Source organism: Marmota monax, unplaced genomic scaffold, assembly GCF_021218885.2.
Source record: "Marmota monax isolate L192 unplaced genomic scaffold, Marmota_monax_Labrador192_F-V1.1 WCK01_AAM20220418_F8-fsc00133, whole genome shotgun sequence".
Classification (NCBI taxonomy): domain Eukaryota; kingdom Metazoa; phylum Chordata; class Mammalia; order Rodentia; family Sciuridae; genus Marmota; species Marmota monax.
Window position 1 is genome coordinate 2,320,070 of NW_026694821.1, and position 23,820 is coordinate 2,343,889.

The following is a 23,820-nucleotide window of genomic DNA, read 5'->3' on the forward strand; positions in this document are numbered from 1 at the left end:
TTCCAGGCAAACCATGCCAAGTAAGTCTTGGACAGACATTCTTCCTGTCTGGGGTATTTTCTTCCTGTCTAGGGTATTTTAGTTACTGCCCTAAAGTTTGCAAAATGTTCTTTCTCCAAAAAGATATTCTTGAAAATCAATAAACTGCTGAGGAATGGAAAAAGCCGATTAGTGACTTTTAAGATATGAGGCGTTTTACTAAGAGAGTAGCCAAATAAGTCAACCCCAAATAAAATGGACTCCAAGAGGGCCCTCAACATTCACATGTGATCTATATTGCAGAGATTGTCTAAAAGAAAAGTGAACAATATATCAGCCATGAAAATAAACAGTAGCCCATCCCAAAAAAGGAAATTAGGCAGTGAGCCTAAAATAATGTTTAGCTAACTTCACAATCCTTCTCTGTTCCCATTCCATTTTATTTCTGTGGGACTGAGAGGGACATTGGAGTTATTTGTGAGTCTTCAATATCTACCTGCATCTGTTTGGCTGGAGAAATGAGATCAAAGGCAGTAAGGATGTCTGCTGGGAAAGCATGTGGGTAAAGATGAGCAGGGTGAATAAGCATTGATTTTGATGTTCTCTATTTATTTAAAAAAATATTGACAAAAAGGGCAATTATAGAAAATTTGTGATTAATATATCCAGCATTTCCTGAAGCAGTTAGTAGGTCAGCTTCTTTTTTTATCAACGTACATTTTTGTTTGTGTGCAGTGAATATTGCAGCTACCCTCCTAATTTCTAAATTTCTAAATATTTCATTTCCATTTTTCCTCCAAGGCATGAGGATATTTCCCATGAGGGTACCTTATCCACTGCAGATGTTTCAGAGAAGAGCATTGTATCATCCGTCTTTTGCACCACCTATAAAAAAGAATGCCTTTCACCAAAAACAAAGCCCACTGTCATTGGGTATTGATTATGCTATTTCCTCATCTTAGAATCTTGTCCCCAAGTCATTTGCTCCCCAGTTAACTCTGTGGCTTCCCTGCCAGCTCATCGTTCCTAGTCTGGTAAACTATCCATCCTTCAAAACCCAGTACCACTTTCCCTGACTTTCTCAGAATAATTTATATTCTCTCCATTCTTCTATCATAGGATCTCCAACATGCTCTATTGTCACTGACATAATTGTTAAAGTTGCCTCTTTATTCTTGTAGATAATGAGATCCTTAAGTGCAGGGAGTTCTTGCTCCTCTGATCTCTTTCAACTTCACCTGGTTGAAAGAGACCTAGTAATAGGGCCCGAGTCAAAAAGCATCAGCATGTGAGTATCAACTAAATGAAGGAATAATGAGGCAATGGAAAGGTGCCTAGTGGATGAAACAGGAAATAATTCATCTCTCTGACATCCTTCACGCACTAATTTAAAAGCTCTTTCTGAAATATATCAAGTCTCCATTTATGAGTGACTTGGTCTCATGTACCACTGGTACTAAATGTATTGTACCAAACATGCTGGAGTTAGGCAACCTATTATTATTTATTTGTTAATATACAGTAATATAGTGTCAATGCTTTTGTACATATTGAAGCTTGACTTGTAGTCAGCTTATGTAAATGTTCCATGTGTTTTTAAAGAGTGTGTGTTCTTTGGTTGCATATGAAGTCTCTTTCCTATTTGATTTTGGATTTGTCAGTTTCTCCTTGTAATTCAATCTTTGTTTTATGTTTTTTGAGATCATGTTGCCACATCCATATGAATTAAGTTAATATATCTTTCTGATTTAAAAATCTCACTGTGATTCATCTTTATCACTAATAGTGAGATATATATATATATATATATATATATATATATATATATATATATGGTCTATTTTGGGTTTCTATTGGCTAGCATTTACTAGGTATGTCTCTTTACTTCCTACATTTCTCTTATATTATATTTTGAGTGTGTTTCTTACAAATATTTTTTAAAGGATCTAAAAATATATATTTGATAAGTTTGAGACATTTATATTATTATTGTGACTAGAAAACTATAAGGATTTTAAAAATACTTTCACTCTGCTTTTTTATTACTTCTTTTTTCTTATTTCCTGCTTTTAATTGGCTTAATCAAATCTAGTTTTTTCCCTTATGTGTTGTTTATAAATTTATGCATTCTATTTCACTCTTTTTGGGTATACTAAATTTTTTAAAATATGCATAAATGATTTAAAATATCCTTTGGTTTACTAGTAGTTCTTCTAACATCCCCGGTTGTAAGGACCTTGGGAAGCTTTAACTTCCCTCATCCTCTTTAATCTTCACATCATGTTTTTCATTGTTTATAAGTCCCCTAAAATTAGTCATTGTTATTGTTTTATGCAGGATTAGACTAACCCATAGTCACTTTCTTTTTCTTTTTTGCTCACCATTACTTCTTTTTTTTTCCTTTAATTTTTATTGTTGGTTGTTCAAAACATTACATAGTTCTTGACATATCATATTTCACACTTTGATTCAAGTGGGTTATGAACTCCCATTTTTACCCCGTATACAGATTGCAATCACCATTACTTCTTGAATCCTGCTCCTTCTTGGGTTGCATTTGTTCTTCATGGAGCATATCCTATTATGTCTTTGTATGAGGATCCATGGGTGGAAACTCTTGCCATTTGCCTGAAAATAGCTTTAATTTACCTTTCTCTTGGATGATAGTAATCTGGAGGTAAAGATTGGACTGCCAAGTGAGCTTTAGTGGGGCATGTTTATAATCCCAGCCCCTTGGGAGGCAGAGGCAGGAGGATCTGGAATTTGAGGCCAATCTTGACAACACGGCAAGACCCTGTCTCAAAATAAATAAATGAAAAGTTTGGTGTGCAATATTCTTCTCTGGGCACTTTGATGAAGTGTTTCCATAATCATTAACCTCTTCTTGCTGAGGAAAAGTCTGCATTCACCCTAATTGCTGTCCTTTCTCAGGTTTTCCTTGTTTTTTTAGTATTCTGCAGTGTCACCACAATCTACGTAGATTATTTTTCTTTGTCTTATTTGAGACTCATTTAGCTTTTTTCAATCTTCAGGTTCTATGTGTTTTACTAATTCTGGAAAATCTTAACTATTTTTCCCTTTGAATATTGTTTCCCTATCTACCCCAAATTCCACCCTCTCTCAACTTCCCAGGATCATCATTTCTTGGCTTATCTTTTTTCTGCATCTCCAGCATCTTCTACCTCTTATGGTAACCCCCTTGATAAATCAACATGCCCTAATGTCTTTCACCTAAAAATAAAATATAAAATAAAATCTTCCCTTGACTGCAGAACTCTCCTGAGCAGTCTTCTCTCTTTGCTGGAAGTCATGGTTGGACTTCTTGATGAATTTGCCTGGACTTCTTTCCAGTTCCTTACTGCCCACTTACTCTTCAGTTCCCTTGAATCTGGCTTTTGTCCTCACCAGCCCAAAGACACTGTCGTTGCCAAGGTTGGTGATGACTTCATGTAACTGAATCAACATTGAGTGCTTATCTGATTGGACTTCTTTCCAGCATTTAACATGGTGGCCCCATTCTGTCCCTAAAGCACTCTTCATTTCTTGGCTTCTAAAATACTTTACGTTCTTGGTTTTCACTAAATGTGGAGCACTGAGGATATGGAGTTTTAGCTTGTTTTGTTTTGTTTTGTTTTTGTTTTCTGCTCCCTATCCCTAATATGCTTTATCCTTTAACATAATTTTAAATATCATCTATATGTCAGGGATAGCCTAAAGTATACCTTTAGGCCTCAGCCCTCCTCTAAGTCCTCAAAGCTGTGTGAAATCCTTCTTAACACTAACAATTGGGTATCCTGGGAGTCTTTAACCTTAACCTATCTAAAGCTGATTCCTTACCTTCTCTCCAAAGATTGTCTTCCCCATCTCAGCAAAGGGTGTTACCGTCCAACTAGTTCCTAGGCTAAAAACTAGGAGTCATTCTTGATTCCTCTCTTCCTCAAAGACCACATGCATTCTATGATCAGGCTGTGGAAATTACTTCAAAATATCCCGTCTCTACTGCCAGCCTCCTGATCTCTGCCTCTGCTTTTCTCAGCTAGACTACTACATAGTATCCAAATCTATTCCACCATTAATATCCTCCCTCTATTTTCAAGACAGTGATCAAAATAATCTTTTTTAAAAAATTATCTGTCATAATAATTTCTTATTGTACCTAGATTAAAACCAAATCCATGCTCATGAATAAAGTCTTCAAATCCCATGTGACTTTTTATTCCTACCTTCAATTTCATCTCAGTTCCTCTCCCTCTCATTCCCCAGGTCCTGGCCATCCTGGCTGTCCACTGCACAATCACACCAAGCTGTTTTGTTCCTGAAAGGCCTCCATACATACCTTCTGCCTAGAATGTTCCCTGTTCCTCTCCCCACAAAACTAGCTCTTCTCTTCTTCCAGGTTACCTTCCAAAAGAGGCCTTCCTGCCCATCCTGGGTAATATTGGGCCCCTCTTTGCCTCTCTGGCAGTGCCACATCTTTTTTCCCCCATAATCATTTATGTACATGTTTTAGTTATATTTTTATTATATTTAATTGATCTTGCAATCTCAGCAATTTATTAATAACCAACTTTGCTGCCAACTTTCAACAAGACATTTTACTGATGAGTGTTTTTAGTACCAGGTTCAATCTCTGTGGGTCTCTGAGTGAATCATGGCATTTGACCTATGTGAAGTGCTCCAGGGATGAGTTCTCCACATTCCTACAAGGAGTACTCTGTCATGTTCTACTCTTTGTAGAACAAGCCTCCGTTTAAATGAAATACAACTTTGAGAGATTTTTTTCACATTTTTCAGAAAGAAAACAGCATAAATCAATTTACATGTGATTAGCTGAACTACCAAAAGATAACTATAATTTAATTTTATTGCATAGAAACCATGATCATAAGTTGCTTTTTAAAAATTTATTAACTATTTTCTTTGCTGCTTTTACTTCTCTGTGAGTTCCATTAGGAGGGAACCAGGTTTGTTTTCCTCGCCACTTTATGTACACCCTAGTATGTATATCTAGTATGTATGAATGAATGAAGAAGTCATAGGGACGCTGTTTTATCTTAAGCTGTGCTCTGATGAACATCTTCCCAAATTGTGACCATACTTGTAGTCCTGATTTTTTTTTTCATTAAAAGCTGTATGTAGATCTCCCAGACTGTTAAAAAAAAAATAATGTCTTCATTTCTTTTATTTGTTAATTAAGGTTTAAAACTTTCAAAAGCCTAAAAAAAAAATCAGAACCTTTTCATATAAATTTGTATACCTCCAATATACTGCAGTGGTTCTTGGTTTACCATGGCCACATTTGCTCTGCTCTGAAGTTCTTTAGTGCCAGAGAACAACTATTTATTTTATTTTGTTTGGTTTTTGTTTTAACTCATGGCTTAATATATGATCCTGTTACAGGAGGACCTGTACCTGATTAGTCAGAGATAAGACCATCCTTACTTTGTGATATGTGGAATATTTAACAACTGGCTGAGCACCAAACAATGAGAACAGCACTTTGGCCAACCAGGAGGGACTTTCAGCTTACCCACCTGAAAGGCACAGCAGGCCCTGCTGAGTATAGACCTCTGGGGGATGTAATTCCATGGGTCCTATTGGTAGCCTGTATTTTCAGCCAACTCCTTCACTTTTTTTTAAATGCCTTTTTTTGGAAGTGACTCAAAGCCTTGGAAACTTTTAATTATCCCATAATCATGTCTTATTTATACCTGGCTGAATACTCTACAGATGGATGGAACAACTTCAGTCAAAGGGCACAGTAATTGAGTTCTGCCTTCCAGAACTTGCTGAGCTAAATGCAGGTTGTAGCCACTGGCTCAGGCTATCTTGGGCTCTACACACAGTGCCTTGTTCTGGGTGATGGCATGGCTCTGTAATCTCACTGTTTCTCCACATTCCTTTCTGATTGGGGCATGGTGGATTAGTGGAGGGTTTCAAAAATCAAAGCCTATCTCTACTTTCTCCAGATCCATTTGCAACTGTTCCTCACTAGAAAGAAAAGGGCAGTGGAGATAGCTCCTGCTGGGACCGCTGTTTCTTAACTTCACCCATGCATTTAACACAGGAGACTACCGCCTCCAGATACCTGAATTTGTTGACACTTTTCTTCTCTTTGGAACACAGGTCCACACATTCCGGGGCCCACACTGGTGTGAATACTGTGCAAATTTCATGTGGGGGCTCATCGCCCAAGGAGTCCGGTGCTCAGGTAGACATGGAACTTTCTTTCTCCATTTTTCCATCAGGAAATATGCAGCCATGTTGAGTTAGCAGTTCTCCAGAGTTGGAGACTCTGCCTAGATGAACTAAAAAAGTCTGGCTTCCTGGAGGGTTCAAGGCCTCTCTGTACTCAATGGGGAGACTGTTCTTAAGGGTTTGCAAAAATGAAAAGGAATATCTCATGTTTATGCAAGAAAGGAAAAAAAAAAAAACCCTGACAAGTATACTTCCTTAAGACTTAGGTAGACCTCCCCAATAGACAGTAGTCCTTAAAAGAAAAAAAAATTCAATGAAATGTTATAAATAGAAAAGCAATACTTGTTTCCCATCCCATCTTACTATAAAAGACAAGACATAAAAATTATAAAAATACTAGTAAGTATTTGCTACAGGCACCAGGTTAAACATTTTCTATTTATCATGTCAGTTAGCCTCACCACAGACCTTAGGGAAGATGCAATTATCTACCATTAAATGAAAAAGGAAATGGAGTCTTAGAACTCATTCTTAATTGCCTCTGGCCACATGGTGAGTGGTGGAACATTGATTCAAAGGCAGCCAGATTCCAAAGCCCAGTTCAGTATTTTTCTGTCATCAGATCAACAGTGAAACCACTTACCTTAATTTGATATCTCATATTTTCAAAGTAGTTTGAAACCCTGGGTGTTTTTCCACTTGGAATTGGAGGCTGAAAGGGTACCACACACCTTATTAAGATACATGGAACAAAATGGCATATGGTTGCCAAATTAATGTGTGAACTGGGCTTCCTAATTCATCCTGCCATGATTTTTCTGACTACGGGGTTTCCACTAACTTCATGACTGATTTCCTTCTCGCTAGGGTATGATTTTTTAAAACAATTAATATGTGACATTTAAAATCAAATCAACTAATGACACTAGACTAAAGTGATCTTCTTTCCCATATTTCCTATTTTGGTTCTGAGGATCAGGCAACCCCAGTTTTCCCCTTTGCCCATAAAAGGACTTCTCAGCTCCTGGTTTGTAGGTACAGAAGTCATCCCTGTAGACAGTGGGAGGGTTCAAGTGGTTCACATGTATGTTGGAGAATTCTGCGGACCCATAGCAGATCCCTTAGGCAGGTGACAAACTAGAGGTGGCCTCTCCAGAAATGTTCAGATACCTGGATGAACACCAAAAATTGCCTTGCCAGGAGTCACAACATAGCTCAGGGTCGAACTGCTGAGCCTGGTGGTAGAATATCTGAATTACTCATTAATTCAACTTATCCAGCTGATAGCTATGAAAAAAAAAATGCCCCTCATTGCTGGTATCATCCAATTGCAGCAGGAAATTGGTCCAAAGTCAATATTATGAAAATGAAACTCTGAACTTCACATTAGCTGTGATCAGCAGCTTGTTTTTTTTTTTTTAGTTTTAGTTTTAGATGGACACAATATCTTTATTTTATATTCACGTGGTGCTGAGGATCGAACCCAGTGCCTCGTGTATGCTACATGAGCTCTCTACCACTGAGCCACATCCCCAGCCCGATCAGCAGCTTTTTGGGAGATAAAATGATTTATTTTTATTTATTTTTCTTAATAAAAACACAGTCTCAAACTATATTGTTAGCTCTCTCCATTGACTATTTTTTTACCTTTTATGTCCACTGAGGATCAGGAAGGCTGAAAACAGCATTAAAGGTTAAGAACAGCCATCACGCCCTCAGTTCTCCTTATTTTAAATATTTTTATTTGTGTACAACCAGAAAAATGAAAAATTGTGCCCCATTTGTGTACTACAAACTGAAATGCATTCTACTGTCCTGTGCAACCAATTAGAATGATTAAATAAAACAAAATAAATAAATATTTTTAATTACCTGGGCCTTATTTGCAGCACATGAAAATTCTACTAGTTTATAAAAGCTAAATATTTTAATATTTCTTATAAAATATCTTCATTTTAATAAAATGTTAGTATTAAATTCTACATAGTAGACATGAAATTGCTTCAATTCTTAAGATGAAGTTTATAAGAAAATTAGAATTACTATATGATCCTGCAATTCCACACCCTGACTGATACCCAAAACAACTGACAGCTGGATCTTCAAAAGATGTTTGCACATCCATATTTGCAGTAGGGGATGATAGAAGCCACCCAGGTGTCCATTGATGGGTGGATGGATAAACAAAAGGTGACCGGACTTACAAAGAATGGAATTTCATTCATTCTTAAAAAGGAAGGCAAACCTAGCACTCATGGACCCTGAGGGCAAAGGCTAAAGAGACCCAGATGTTGTCTTCCAGGTAGGTAGGGACTCTTATCTCTCCCCACTGTGAGTGAATCAGGGTGTATCCTCAAAAAAAGGAAGAAACTCCTGATTCATTCTACATACAGCATGATGTGTTTAGAGGACGGCGTGCTAGATGAAATAAGGCAATTGTGAAATTATAAATACAGTATGATTCTATTCACATCAGGCCCCTGGAGTAGTCAAGTTTATACAGTCAGCAAGTGGAATGGTGGCCAGGGACTTCGAAGGGGGCACAGGGTATTGTTTGGGAGGCATAGAGTTTTGGTTTTGCAAGATGAAAAAGCCCTGGAGACTGATGGCAGTAATGGTAGCACAGTAAAATTTAACACTTAGAAATGGTTAAAATGGTAAATTTCATGTAATGCAATTTTTACCATAATCTAACAAGAAATTTTAAATGAAATGTAAGACATGGTAAAAATTACTAATGAGGAGCTGGATAGACCTTATATTTTCTATTACTGTAAACACTATTTATTTTATTTGACTTAATATTTACATAATACATACAATGGTCAGACTTAAAGTGTTCAGACAATATGCTGAGCACGTTCTAGTAATTTAATTTGATGATCCTGATCACCTTAGGAGGCAGATCCCTATTTTCTGAAAGTGGATCCCAACAAGAAAACCAGACTGTTCTATTTAGTCCAGGTAGCCAAAATTTACATTCACTAAATAGATCTATGAAAATATTATTGAATTTTGTTTAAGCTAAGATGGATTCAAACAGGTGACCATAGACAGAGGTCTCAGCAAGAAAACATTACTAAAAAATGACTTAGAAGTTATTACTGATGATTTCAGAGAAGTTAGATCCTCTGAAATCCTGGCTATGGTTAAGTGTTTTTTTTATAAAACATGTGACTATAATATTTATTACTCTGGGGCATGGTGGATTAGTGGAGGACTTCGAAAATCAAAGCCTATCTCTACTTTCTCCAGAAAGTATGTGTATATGTGTGTGTGTGTTTTGTATATAAAAATGTTATTCTTTATAATTAGGAAAAACAAGACTTTGATTCAACCACAAGTCAACTGTGAACAACTTTGGCATTAAATGTTTATTTTCCAGAAAGTAGTCTATGTGCCTCTTTACTGTCAGAGAACTTCTGTCAGTGGATACCAACTGCTAACAAGGCTTTTAATGTGTTCATTGAACTTAAAAGCACCTTTGCAGCTTGGGATCTTGATAGGAGCTTTATAAATAATTACTCTAATCATCATATTTCATGGCATTGCTATAAACTCTCAGGTAGTGCCCCTGGTGTGCAGTTAGACACTGTTTCCACACACAGGTGTCAGAATAAGGCAGGTAGCAGGAGAAGTGGCCTCCCCAACCTGCCCAGCAGGGAGGAAGGGATTGGGAGGGAACTCTGGGCAAAGATCCAGGAAAGGCAAAGAAAGTTTCAATGGTAATGGGTGCCCCAAACCAAAGACAGTAACTCTGTCTTCCACAACAGGAGCATCCAGGACTTAAGGAAACAACCCAGGGTCCTGGTGCCCTTTATGAGCCATTACCAGCTTTGAAAACCCAAAACTCAAAAGCCCAATGTGAACCCAGAGTCCAAGTCCAGAGAGGAAAAATGTACATAAGCGGCCTAATTACCTAAACTATCTCAACAAGATGTTCTCTTCTTATGGTCCAGCAACAGAGAAATCTTTTTTTTTTTTAAAGAGAAAGAGAGATGGAGAGAGAGAGAGAGAGAGAGAGAGAGAGAGAAAAAAAATTTTTTTAATATTTCTTTTAGTTATTGGCAGACACAACATTTTTGTTTGTATGTGGTGCTGCGGATCGAACCCGGGCCGCACGCATGCCAGGCGAGTGTGCTACCGCTTGAGCCACATCCCCAGCCCCCAGAGAAATCTTAATGAGAAAAATGCAGAGTTTTTATCAGAGTTTTGTGAGTTAAGATGAATCTCATACTTCCTCTTCTAGTAGAGACTCTCACTTCTAAGTGAGATGGATGTTGCAGAGGAATACATCAAACCCTTGGGTGTGGATGTTACTATTTGGGGCAGTGTATAATTTGTGCTGGGCATTGACAAAAGGACCTACCAAGACTAATGTGGCTTCTTTGTTTTTAGACTGTGGATTGAATGTGCACAAGCAGTGTTCCAAGCATGTGCCCAATGACTGCCAACCTGATCTCAAGAGGATCAAGAAAGTGTACTGTTGTGACCTCACCACACTCGTAAAGGCTCACAACACACAGAGGCCCATGGTGGTTGACATATGCATTCGGGAAATTGAAGCAAGAGGTTTGGAAAATACTTTTTTATGATAATACAGTGATTATATTTTTGCAGTTTATTTTCCTGTTGTCAGGGAAACAGACTCACTCTACTATCATTTTTGGGAAAATGAACTAACTGCACACATAAACACATACACATAGAGGATAAAATAATTCCTGCCAACTCTCTCAATTTCCATTTCCCCAAGCCATGCATGTATGCCTTCAACAAATATTTACTAAGCATCTACTATGTGCTAGAGATTAAGGATCTGAAAGTCTCCATTCTTGACTTCAAGAAATTCATATTACAGTGTGGAGAATCAGAAGGGCAAATACCTATTGTGGGTGTCCATATTTAAAGCACCATGGGGTCACAAAGGATGATGTTTTCATCATATTTGAGGATAATTAAGAAAGGTTATGGCAGGGAGAGTTTTGAAATAGATCTTAAAGCTGGGCATGATGGCATATGCCTGTAATCCCAGCAGTTTAGGAGGCTGAGGATCACAAGTTCCTGGATCACAAGTTCCTGGATCACAAGTTCAAAGCCAGCCTCAGCAACTTAGTGAAACCCTGTCTCAAAATAAAAAATAAAAAGGACTGGGGATGTAGCTCAGTGGTAAAGCACCCTCGGTTCAATCCCTAATACCAAATAAAAAGGAAAGATGAAAGGAAGGAAGGAAAGGAGAGAGGGAGGGAAAGATAGGGAAAGGAGGAAGAGATAGATCTTAAAATGTTCTTCTATTAAGTAATACAGAAATTACTGATCAACACATACATCCACTACCATATAAAAATTCACTTCTAATATTGGTTCTGTTTATTTCAAAGAAAAGATTTCAAAGATTATAAAGATCTATGTAATGAAAAATCAAGTTGACAAGAAAAATAGTAACATTCCCTCCCCCCAAAAAAAGTTATTTATATTATGCTAGAATGATCTTTCCTTTATTTTTGCTTCCTTTGGCCACTATTCAGTATCAAATATTCAGGACATAATGGACCAGGTCTGATCGGGGAGAATTTGTGTTGCTGAATATAATTTGCATAATTGACCCGTGATTGTATTATATTCCGCTACATTGGTATCCATTATTGTGTCCAAATTGCCTTAATATATTCTACAGGTTTCTATTCATTGGACAATGAGCCTATTCTTTCCAAAACAAAGCAGGACACTGTAGCTTGTTATCTCAAGCCTTTTAAAGATAGGAAATGATCCTGCTTCTCCTAAGGATGAAAGCTATAGTCCTTCTGAAAACTGGCTCATTTAATCTCAGATTGTGAGAAATGCCTCCTTCCTTTTCACCACTGTGGCTGTTAGAATTCAATGAATGCTTTGGGATCTGGTGAAGGTGTCCATGCAAGGGCTGACTAGCCCAGGAGAGGAGAGGCACCCCAACTCTGGCTGTGACAAGTGGCCCTGGGTCCTACTGTGTGAAAGGTACTGCAAGTTTGGGGTCAGAGGCTGCATGCAGTCACAGCAAAGGACAGGAACTTGGCTTTATTGGAGAAGCTGGAATCCTGCTACAGTAATCCTTCTCCGAGTAACTTTAGGGATCCAAAGTTCCTGTCGTGATTGACATTCAGGGAAGAAAGACCTTGGGGAGAATAGCACTAAGTCTACCCAGTGCAATAGAAAGAGTGGCCCAGATTGGAAATTTATTCCAAGAGACTCCACAGGGATTGGAGCTGCAGATGATAGAAGCCTTCAGGTACAAGCTGAATCCAGCAGTCATCTAGAAGAAATTCACATGACACCTTCCCACCTGCATGACCACCACTGCCCACATGACCCTGAGCAAGCCACTTGTGAGTGGAATCAATTACACTTCATAAGGTGGTTGTGAGGATTACATGAGTTGATACATATAACAGATCTAGTGTAGTGCCCAACATACAGGACCCGTGTTACTTCTTGTCACCTTCTCCCAGAATGACCAACCTCTAACTCCACCTCTCAATCTGCCTGTCTGACCCTATTAGCCCAGGTGTTTCGGTGCTGTCAAGAGATCCTGAATAATAGCATCTTCAGCAAGACAGACATCTGTTTACCTCTCCAGGAGCAATCCAGGCATTTGGCCGTGGTCTAGGTCTAGTCAGGCAGCTCCCTGGGGGCTGCGACCCAGGCCCTGCACCTGTTACTCTGTCCTGCTTGAGCATTGCCCTTGTCTTCTCCCCCTAGTTGGCTGCCAGTGTCTCATCTGCATTCTAACCAACAGGAAGGGGGAAAGGACAATCTCTTTCCCTTTAAGGTCACAACGCAGAGGCTGTACGCATCGCTTCTGCTCTCTCTGCATTGGCCAGAATTTAATGGACATTGCAGTGGATATTTAAAAAAAAAAAAAAAAGATTCCATCACAACAGAGAGATGGGAGAGCAAATATGAAAAGGACAGCCTGCAGCCTCTGCCATTCTGACAAACTCCAACCCCTCCTTCATGACTTCCTTCAAAGATGAGCTCCTCAGCGAGGCCTGCCCACATTCATCTCCTGTCAACCTGCAGGATTAGTTGCCCAGCTCCGAGGCAGCACCTGTTCCAACATTATTGAGATAAGTTTTCCTGTGCCATCTAGAACAGGATGGCACCCCGGTTTCATTCATCTTGTGGGTTAACTCCAGTTGATGAGCAGTGGCAACTGTTGCTGAAACAAAAGAGCTGAGATTAACTGAGAGGAGAGGAGAAAGGCCAGTATTTATGCTACATAGTGTTTTTTGTTTCTGATGCAAAGCTAATACAGATTCTTTCATATGGTATATAGAATATAAAAAAATGTTTACCAAATTAACAAAAAACAGGAGCCTATATGCTAGTAATCAAGAGTTTGACAGCCAGGCACTGTGGCACATGCCTGTAATCCCAGCAGTTTGGGAGGCTGAGGCAGGAGGATTATAAATTCAAAGCCAGCATCTGTAACTTAGTGAGGCCCTAAGCAACTCAGCAAGATCTTATCTCTAAATAAAATATAAAAAATGGCTGGGTATGTGGCTCAGTGATTAAGTACTCCTGGCTTCAATCCCTATTACCAAAAGGAAAAAAAAAAGTGTTTGACAAAAGTATATTGCAAGAAGTATACTGCAATGGAAGCTATTTGTTTGCTTATCTTTTCCTATAGTTATAGTTTTGACAGCAGTTAACTTTTGGCATATGAATTCTGAAACCTGGACCTCTATTTATTTATTTATTTTAAGATACTGGGGATTGAACTCAGGTTCACTAGACCACTGAGCCACATCCTGAACCCTATTTTGTATTTTATTAGAGACAGGGTCTCACTGAGTTGCTTAGGGCCTCATTAAGGTGTTGAGGCTGGCTTTGAACTCGCGATTCTCTTACCTCAGCCTTCCAAACCACTGGGATTACAGGCAAGCGCCACTGTGCCTGGCTCTGGTCCTCTATTTTTTCTGATACTTTTGATCTGATACATCACCCACTTGTGTATATATGAGCAGCCTGCATTTAGAACCTATCTTAACAAATCAATAAACTTGAGGAGTGGAAAACAAGTCTCTTTGACCTAAATACATAGTGATAAAGTTCCAAAACCAGTAAATGGAATTTTATTTTCCTACATCTGTTTGTATGATCAGTTACCTGAAGGCATAACAATGAAATCAATCATGCTTAGTTATTTAACATATCATCTTACGATTACACATAAAAAAGTCATAAAATTTTAATATCTCCAATAGAATCAGGATAATATGCATTACACCCACATAAATATGTATGTGTATCCAGCACAGTGCCACAGACAGCATAACCCATGGAAGAGGACAGGGTTTCGGCCAGATTGCTTCCCTTGTGAAATGGGTGTCCAGCAATCTGATGAACAAAGGAAGTAGGAGACTATGGTTAATGAGAACCTTAAATTTGGGGGTTGCTTTGTAAATCCAGGCAGGAAGAAGGCCAGATCTCCATTGAGATCCCCAACCTAACAAGCAAAGGGACACAGACTTACATGGAAATGGGACAGGCAAGTCCAAGTTCTGACTCAACAGTGTGTGCCATAGAAGATCACTAATAATATTTGTTCATTTACTCATAGCACATAGTGTACATTTAAAATTAATCTTTTTTTAAGATATTTTGAGACACTGAGATTAAAGTGTATGTCTCTCTCCCCCTCCCTTTCTCTCCTTCTCCCTCTCTCACCCTCCCTTCCCCCACTTCCCTCCCTCTGTCCCTCCCTCCCTGCACCCCACAGGATTAAAGTCAGAAGGCCTTTACAGAGTGTCTGGGTTCACTGAACACATTGAAGATGTCAAGATGGCCTTTGACAGAGGTGAGTTTGTGCTCTCTTGAATGCCATCTGACTTAGCTCAGTACTCCTCTGATGGAACCAGACTCATTCATAGTAGGAATTGAGCTTCAGAACTACTGAGTATTATTCTTCAGGAAGCTGAGCAATGATGCTTTAAAAATATCCCAGTTCTCTCTCTCTCTCTGGGGGAAATGTTTCCTTAGAAGCTGTGGACAGATGACCACATGAGGAGGAAGTGACTTTAACCATTTGAAAGCCAGCCAGTCCACATGGCCCTAGAGCACTCCTCTGCATGCCCATCTCAGGATCTTTTTTCTCTTCTCTCAGAACTCCACAAAAGGGAGCATACAGATGAGAGTCACCAGCGCTGAAGGAGGGGAAGTTTAGGAGGTACCTCCTCTGTTATTTATGATTACAGCACACAGTTCCCAGTGACTATCATCTCTTAGGTCAGACATAGGCCAACCTGGAGAACTTGTTAAAAATACAGACCACCAAGGCCCACCTTGAGGACTCATGCTGAAATCTGGATGAGCCCAAGTATCTAGATTTTTAATAAACAATCCACATAATTCTAGTACAGCCAGTCCGGGCCTGGGGTGCCTACTGGATAGAGTGTGGTCCACAAGGTCTTCCATGATGTGGCCTCCCTGTCTGCTCAGGCCAATCTCCAGTTCCTCCTCCATATTGGACCTTACATGCCAGCCTCCCTGAAGGACACTTTACATGCCATCACAGAGAAGCACCCAAGTTCACATGTTCTGTCCATCTGGAATGTGTGCATGTTTGTCTGGCAAACACCTGTGAATCATGAGTCAAGTCTTCTGTTGTTCACGAAGCCTCTCTGGCCACCCCACGCTGACCTGAGAGCTCTGTTTCCGTCCCCTGCATCACTGTGTGCTCATATGTCTCCAGGGAGCATCCCTTCTTCTTGTAACTGACAAGTTGTGAGTTCTCTCTAGCTGGAACTATTCGAAGGGAGCATCTCTTTTCTTTGATTCACCAGAGCCTAACTGTGTTTGCCCCATGCTAGATTCTCAATAAATGTTTGCTAAATATGTAAATGATGGGATCAATATGGTATATATGGCAGGAAGAAGGTTTTACTATTGTCTCTACATCCAAGAGCTGTTTTGTTTCCAGAACCAAATTTGCTGAAGCATTTGTTCATTTCATTTTCCACACAAAAGATGTTAATAGTCCCATGTGATCGAAACATTTTTTTTCATGTCTTTATACATGATTTTTTTTTTTGCAATACAATTCTTATTACACATATTCACCACAATTTTTCATATCTCTGTTTGTATATAAAGTAGGTTGACACCCAATTCATACATGTACTTTGGATAATGATGTCCATCACATTCCATCATCCTTGCTAATCCCTGCCTCCTCCCTTCCCCTCCTACCCCTCTTCCCTATCTATAATTTCGAAACTTTTTTTAATCCAAAAAATTTCATAGTCAGAGGTAGTTAGAATGGACTGGTATTTACTAATGGTAGAATAAGAAGTAAATATATAAATATATGTGTGTGTGTGTGTGTATATACCGAGAATGATTGTAAAAAGTGCTAATAAATGCAACCTCACCTATACATGAGGCGAGGTTAAAATTTCCCAGATTGAAGTCCAAGGGGCTAAGTGAGCCTGAAAGAGACAGAAGTAACTGAAGGAATTCAACAATTAGTTCATGTACATGACCTTCAAATCCAAGTTCAAAGAATACTGATGGAGTTGTAGTAGAACTGTTCATTGTTGTATCTTTCTTTGATTTTCTTTCTTTCCTTCCTTCCTTTTATCTCTTTCTCTCTCTCTCCCCCCCCTCCTCTCTCTCTCTCTCCTTCTCTCTTTCTCTCTCCCTCCTTTCTGTGCATGCCTTCACTTGGTGAAATACGGTCCTCATTAGGACTTGGATTGCTGGCTGTTTTTCAGATGGGGAAAAGGCAGACATTTCTGCCAACATCTATCCAGACATAAACATCATCACTGGAGCCCTGAAACTGTACTTCAGAGACTTACCCATCCCTGTCATCACGTATGACACCTATTCCAAATTTATAGAAGCAGCAAGTGAGTATTGAGAACTAATTTTTTATTTGTACCAGACTTTCAGTACATTGCTTTCACCCTCAAGAAAATTAAAACTCAGAACTGTTGAAATTATTGCCTGAGCATTTTGCCAAGTGGGCACAACAGTACAGTTAATAGAAAACCAGGCATAGCTCACCAGCTGAGCTGGACCAGCACTAAGCCAAGTCTGTGGGGCAGAAGCCGGGTGCCAGGCAGTTCTGTCTCTCCCAGTCACTCCCTGTACACTGAGAGCCAGCACAGTCAGGCCCATTCTATTGTTGAAAACGTGAATAGTTTTGTAGTAAAAAAAAAAAAATCAAATGTTCTCCAAGGAGAGCCGTATTGATGAGCTCCTTGCATCCTCTAAGCAGAATCACATTGAGAATGGATCCAAGTTTTGCCCATTAATGCTCTTCGAAATTAATAGAAGGCCAAGAATAAACTATGCCAAGTATCAAGCTACAACCTCTCACCCATCGGCACTCATCCTTCCTCAGCCACCGTGGCTCATTCCCTGCTTCCCACCAGGCCCACTGCCCTCAGGAGAGAGTGGAATAAAAACAGAGGGAATATCAGGGAAGTAGCTATGTTTTCCCAGGAACAATTAATAATGAGAAAGGGGAGAAGCATGACAGAGAAGTTAATCCCACCTTGAGGAACATTTTTTGGTTCACTTTTTTTTTTTTAATCTTTAATGGTTGAAAAGTACAGGTTTGTGCTGCTAAATATTCTAATGAAATACCTGACAGGAAGAGACAAGGGCAGGTTGGGATTCACGCAAGCTGTACTTTCCAGATGAGTTATGGCCCTGCTCCCTGTTAAGACCGTTCCTTCCTGGATTCTGGTGGTCTTAGGCAGGGAAGGCTGGGTACCTTCCACCCCAGGAGGAATGGCAGGAAAGCTTTCTTTGACTGCCTGCCAATACTGTCGGAGACCCGGACTCCAGAAGCATGTCCTCTTCCTGGCATGTGCCCAGTATCTACATCCTAACCTGGGCTGTACACCAAAGTAGACCCTGCCAACAATCTAGTGATACATGCCATTAATGCAGGCTGTGTTGGCTGGCCTACCTGCCAATGTACTTGCATTGAAAATGTATTTAGTGGGCTGGGATTGTGGCTCAGTGGTAGAGCGCTCGCCTCGCACATGCAAGACCCTGGGTTTGATCCTCAGCACCACATAAAAATAAACAAGTGAAATAAAGGTGTTGTGTCTAACTACAACTAAAATATAAAATATCAAAAAAAAAGAAGGAAAATATATTTAGTGATTGAAGCCTGCCAGGGAGAGACTTACTAGACAATTTCAAGGGCACAACACCAGAAGTAATATAGCTTAGAGTCTGTGTTAGTGAGATCCCCAACAAATCTAGTGTTCAGAAGGGCAGTGTAGTCTGCACGTGTCCCGCCAGATTATAAGCATTCTCCTGGGCCATCTGCTCCTGGAGGACGAGGACAGAATCCACCATCTGACCACCCACATCATGAATGTTCAACAAGCCTGTGGTGCTCAGCCCAGACTTTCTGTAATGAGGCAGGACACAAACTGACTCATTTAAGTGAAACAGTATCTGAAATTACATGACTTTGTTAGACTCTCCCCATTTCTGGATAAAACAAACAGAAAGACTTCTTGTTAGCTCTCTGAAAACATTAATGGTACAATGTAGCTCTGCACTCATATGGGTTCTATATGATCTTCACAGAAATCTCCAATGCGGACGAAAGGCTGGAAGCAGTCCATGAAGTGCTGATGCTACTGCCTCCCGCCCACTATGAGACCCTGCGGTACCTAATGATCCACCTCAAAAAGTAAGCGGATGCCTCCTCTTACTGATCTGCCCCTGGGGCAGTTAGTGCCTCCCTGAAGCACAGAATGAGCAGGTGCTTCTTGAAAGTGGACTGTGCTGCCTCCTGGGGCTAGCCCCACACGTGGCCGCGAGGGCCTTTGCTCTGGGTCAAGAGCTGCTTCACGTACTTTCCATGTGTCATTCCTGGGAGGTGGGTACTGCTGGGAGCACTCACTTTCAGGGGCCATGGATGAATTATGGGTTTGTTTGAGCCATCTCAAGGCAGGGGGGTTGCTCTTCTGAGAACTCTCAGTGAAAACCCCCTGATTCAAGACCACTCAGTTTATGTGGACACCCTGCTCGTTGGCTCAGACAGTCCTGGGTTCAAACACAGCACCCAGAAGTAGAGGAGATGGGCATACCCTGCTAAGCCCCAACCAGGTTGTTTTTGTCACCTCATCCAGTTTTCCTCAGGAAGTTCTTTACACTGGATCCCATTGGTTCCTACCCATTTAAATAAAGCGTGGGCTCCATTTTGTTGTCAGATCCAGTCTCCATCAGAGCTGGATCATCCAACCATGCCCCCACTTTTCACTTATTTCCATGTCTTGTCTTTATTTATTAAATTTCTCATAACTTTAATATTTCTAATCTGACTCACCACCCTAGTTCAGGGAAACTGAGTAAACATCAGTACACATTGGATTCAACAATGGATTACACAGTGGAATACACATCAGATGTCTGAATCTTAGAGAAGTTAAGTGGCCAATCCACAGAGGTGAACCCAAGTTTGAAATCCAGGAAGAACGAACCAGAGCCCACACTCTGTCTTAACTACTTGTCTACCCTGCCTCCATAGCTGCATCTTGCTCCAATATAAGCCTCAGACTTACTTCATCTCATCTTCCACCAACTGCTCACCCTAACCCCTGATGCCTGGAACCGGTCTTTCAGAGCACATTTCCAACATGATCTCTTGTTTTTGTTTTTCTGTGTCTCTAAGCAAAAAAAATTCCCCAAAACTTAGTGGTGGCTTGAAACAATAAAATTAATTATCTCATAGTCTCTATGGGCCAGGGATCTGGATATGGTTGAGCTAGGTGCATCTGGTTCAAGGTTCTTAATGAGTTTGCATTTGAACTGCCCGTCAGGCTGCAATGTCATATGAAGGCTTGATGGGAGAAGCAGTCACTTCTAAGTCACTCAGAACATTGTTGGCAGGACTCAGTTCCTCAGAGGTTATTAGGCTGAAGGCTCACTTCCTCACTGGATGTTTGCTGGAGGTCACCCTCATTTCCTTACCATGTGGGTTTCTCCACAGGCAGCTCACAAAATGGCAACTGACTTCCTTCCAAGCAAGCAAGCAAGCAAGGGCACCCACGATGAAAGACGGTCTTTTTGTCTTTTTAGAAGTGACGTCCTATTGCCTTTGCTATATTGTGTTTGTTAGAAGCAAGTGACTAAGTCAAGCCCATACTTCCAGGAGGCAGGGACTGTTGGGGGCTATCTCAGACAGGATCTACCACACACTAAGCTATGTATGTGGAAGCCTGCAGGTGGAGATGTTTGGATGTTTCCAGGTTATTATAGCCTTAAATCTTCCCCTTAAATCTCTCTTTCCTTCCTTGTACATTTATTATGAGATTAACAAGTTGATCTTTGAATATTGGAGGGATCAGTGTGCTTCTATGTGTCTCTCCCTGTTTGTTGAAGATATATGTCAGCTGCCCTTTCTTAGATACAATGGACCAAAAAGTGTCTACAGTGTCCAAATTACAGATCCACTCAGTAAGTGAAAAGAAGCAAGTTGAGAATATTGTATAAGTTTTTCTGCCTTATAAGAATTTTGCTCAGATCCAAGGTGATCAGAGACAGTAACATAAAGCTCAGAAGATTCCTATTTTGATGAGTTTACTGAATGTAAGAGTGTAATGATTTTGGGATATGTAATAGACTATGAGTGTCACATCTGACTTTTAGCTGCAACTTGTTTCTTTCATTTCAATTAATATCATAATTAATTAAAATGATAATAACACTTTGTAAAGCAAAGTGTCTCTATCAGGAAGAATGCTGGCAGCTCCCAGCTGAACTGTAAATGTCAATAATTTCAGGGTTTTATTTTAATGGGTTTGCTAGACATTTTATTTGATCAGGTGTAGTGCTTAACCTCATAAGGCGATGTGAGTATTTTGAACCTCTAGCATGTCTTCATTCCTACCTTCTTCTTAGCTTTGCAGCATGAAAATGATCCAAACTGAGTTGACTTCCTAAAATAATACTAAGCGGCTATTCCTAATGATCTCTCATGGAGTAATCAGAAAGGGATGGCCTCCAGTACAAAACCTAAACACATTTTCATTATCATTTGCTCTGCTTTGAAGAACCTTCTTCTTTTTAGATCTATGATGAACAGTCTAAAGCCTAAATTCCTGAAAGCAAGAATCTGGGAGATAGTGATTCTATTGCATTAGGAAGGAAGGAAGCCAACTTTGGTGTTTGAATTTCATTCCTAAAGTCTCTGCTATTCTTATTTTCATGTCAAAATGATGATTTTCAATTCCAACGATAATTAGTGCTCCAGACCTCATTCTGTGGGAACTAGAAATAATGCCCAGCCGCCTTCCAGTTTGGCCACCCCCCAGGGGTTCCACTGTCCCATGATAACGGCCTGGCTACATTCTACAAGCAAGCATTCTCCTGTGGCACCAGCCCTCCCAGCAGACAGGAACTGCACTTAGCTTCCCATTCTGCAGCTTATAGGCCAATAGGAAGCGACAAGGAAAAAGATGTCCATAGATGACCCATAAGCCAATTGGTAATCCTCTGCCCCTCCAAACCAATATTCCTTAAATGATAGTTTCATATTTATTTAGTGAGAAGGGCTGATTTTCCAATTTTTAAAATTGTGTCTATACTAGATTCATATGTCATTCACTTCCACTGGCCGAAGGCAACATTAACAATTTAAAATAAAAACAAATAGGAAAATTGCCTATTGAAAAAATGCCTTTCTGCCATTCTGATTCGCAATTTGCTTTTGCAATTTCCTGAGCCAGAGATAGTCTTGGGATTTAAGTATGTAATCAGTATGGAAATTCATCCGCATGTCTACATGACGTCTCTGTGTGTATTTGTTTTGCAGGGTTACTATGAATGAAAAAGACAATTTCATGAATGCAGAAAATCTGGGGATCGTGTTTGGGCCCACCCTGATGAGGCCCCCTGAGGACAGCACTCTCACCACCCTCCATGACATGCGGTACCAAAAGCTGATTGTGCAAATTTTAATAGAAAACGAAGATGTTTTGTTCTAATCCATCAGGGAGATGAGCTGAATGGCCCCAGCCCTATCCAAGCTGATAGAGCTAAAGAAATAAACATTTCTTACACTTGATTTGCTTTTCAAACAAGTGACAGAGTTTCCTGGACCGCAGTGGATCGCAGAGTCTAGTACTGTGTCTCATAGACACGCCCTCCTCCACATGAGAACAAGGGTGAGGGCGAGAAAAGCCCCTGGCCTTGGGTCTTTTGCCGTGCCTCGTATGTATGTCTGTTTTGCTGGAAGAGTGATTAATAAATCTTTCTTTAACTTATTAAAAAAATGTAACTTTTAAGCTTCAGTCTTATCAGTAATAAAAGGGAACTTAATTCATAAAGGTACTTGATACAGTTATACATTTTCCACTTACAAAAAAGAAGACAATTCTATATGTTAAATGTTAAATGAAACCTATATTGTAAAATGTATTTTTATTTTAGCTGCAAGAATGTTATTTTATTTTAGCAAACAGAACTCAATGCAGTGCATTGATTATTACCCTGTGTTCCTTGTCCCAAGTTCTTGCTGTGATACCCTGAAGAAGTTGACCACGAATGCAGTATTACCTTGACATACCTCTGTCCTTATCAATGCTTTTCAGTGAAATTTCACCTGCCACATGTGTCCCTGATTTTGATAGTTTTTGCTCTTAAGCACTGGCATTCTGCTATCGTGTAGTGTAGGTTTATAGCAATCATAGGATGGCCTGAAGCATCCCGAGATTTTCTTCCCATAAAAAAAATTGTGAATTCCCAAAGTATGTTTTGAAATTGGTCATGGTCCTTTCATATTATGTGTATATATCCTCAAACATGCAGAATGCGGCTGTTTTACATAAAACAATTTGAGGACACAGGATGTTATCTGGGCCATGTAAAAAGTTAGCCCTTGGCCTCTTTCCTCTTTGGCCAAGCTTTTAGAACTCATACCTTAATGAAAAGTTGAAATTTTTTTGTCACATTTCGGTATTGATGCAAAGTGAACCTGCAGAATAACTGTCAATTATTTGTATTTTTGTTTTATAAACAAAACTATTTTTAAAGTAAGAATGAATAGGTTGATTTTTGCCAGCTATATCTTCCTCCTTGAGAAAAGTAGCCCTGTTTGGAAAAATTTCATATGATTTTATTTCTATAGTTCCATCCTATTGGCTATATGGATCTTTAGCATGAGCCTTTCCCACCAAGATTTCTATATTTTGTAACATAGGTGAAATATTTAAAACATCAAAAACTGTAAATCTAGATTTGTTTTTTAAATCCAACTGCCATGTCTTTCCCTCTGATTGCCTGAGGTGATTCATGTAATTATTCACAAGTCTCGTTTTGGAGTGGCCAGAAGAGAATCACTGTGTGTTATGTGGCGTGAAAGGAGGAGCAGAGTGTGTTGTCCTGGGGAGTCCTCAGGGCCCTGCAGATGGACAGATGGACTCTATTTGCACCTAGGGGTCAATATAGCTTGGCCTGGTCCCTGCTATTGGCGTTCCTCTCAACTGTACAGATTTGTTTGTTGTAGCTTATGTACTTCTTGATACTGTCAAAAAATTATCTGGAAATGGTTTTATTTTGTGAAGTGAACAATACTTTGTAATTTATGATAGTGTAAATGGAAGGACAAAGCATTACATGTATTAAATTCTT

The 23,820-nt window shown here is 39.7% G+C and overlaps 1 protein-coding gene across 1 annotated transcript in view; it reads left to right on the forward strand.

Moving 5' to 3' along the window:
• The window catches only part of Chn2 (chimerin 2), a 147,779-nt gene extending 123,960 nt beyond the window's left edge, over positions 1-23,819 (forward strand). Inside the window, exons 8-13 of the mRNA XM_058573152.1 lie at positions 6,106-6,190; positions 10,576-10,749; positions 14,936-15,013; positions 16,929-17,066; positions 18,772-18,877; positions 22,004-23,819. Coding sequence (XP_058429135.1) covers positions 6,106-6,190; positions 10,576-10,749; positions 14,936-15,013; positions 16,929-17,066; positions 18,772-18,877; positions 22,004-22,175 — 753 coding nt within the window. The 3' untranslated portion in view covers positions 22,176-23,819. The remainder of the gene's footprint in view (positions 1-6,105; positions 6,191-10,575; positions 10,750-14,935; positions 15,014-16,928; positions 17,067-18,771; positions 18,878-22,003) is intronic.
• Position 23,820: the final 1 nt, after the last annotated feature.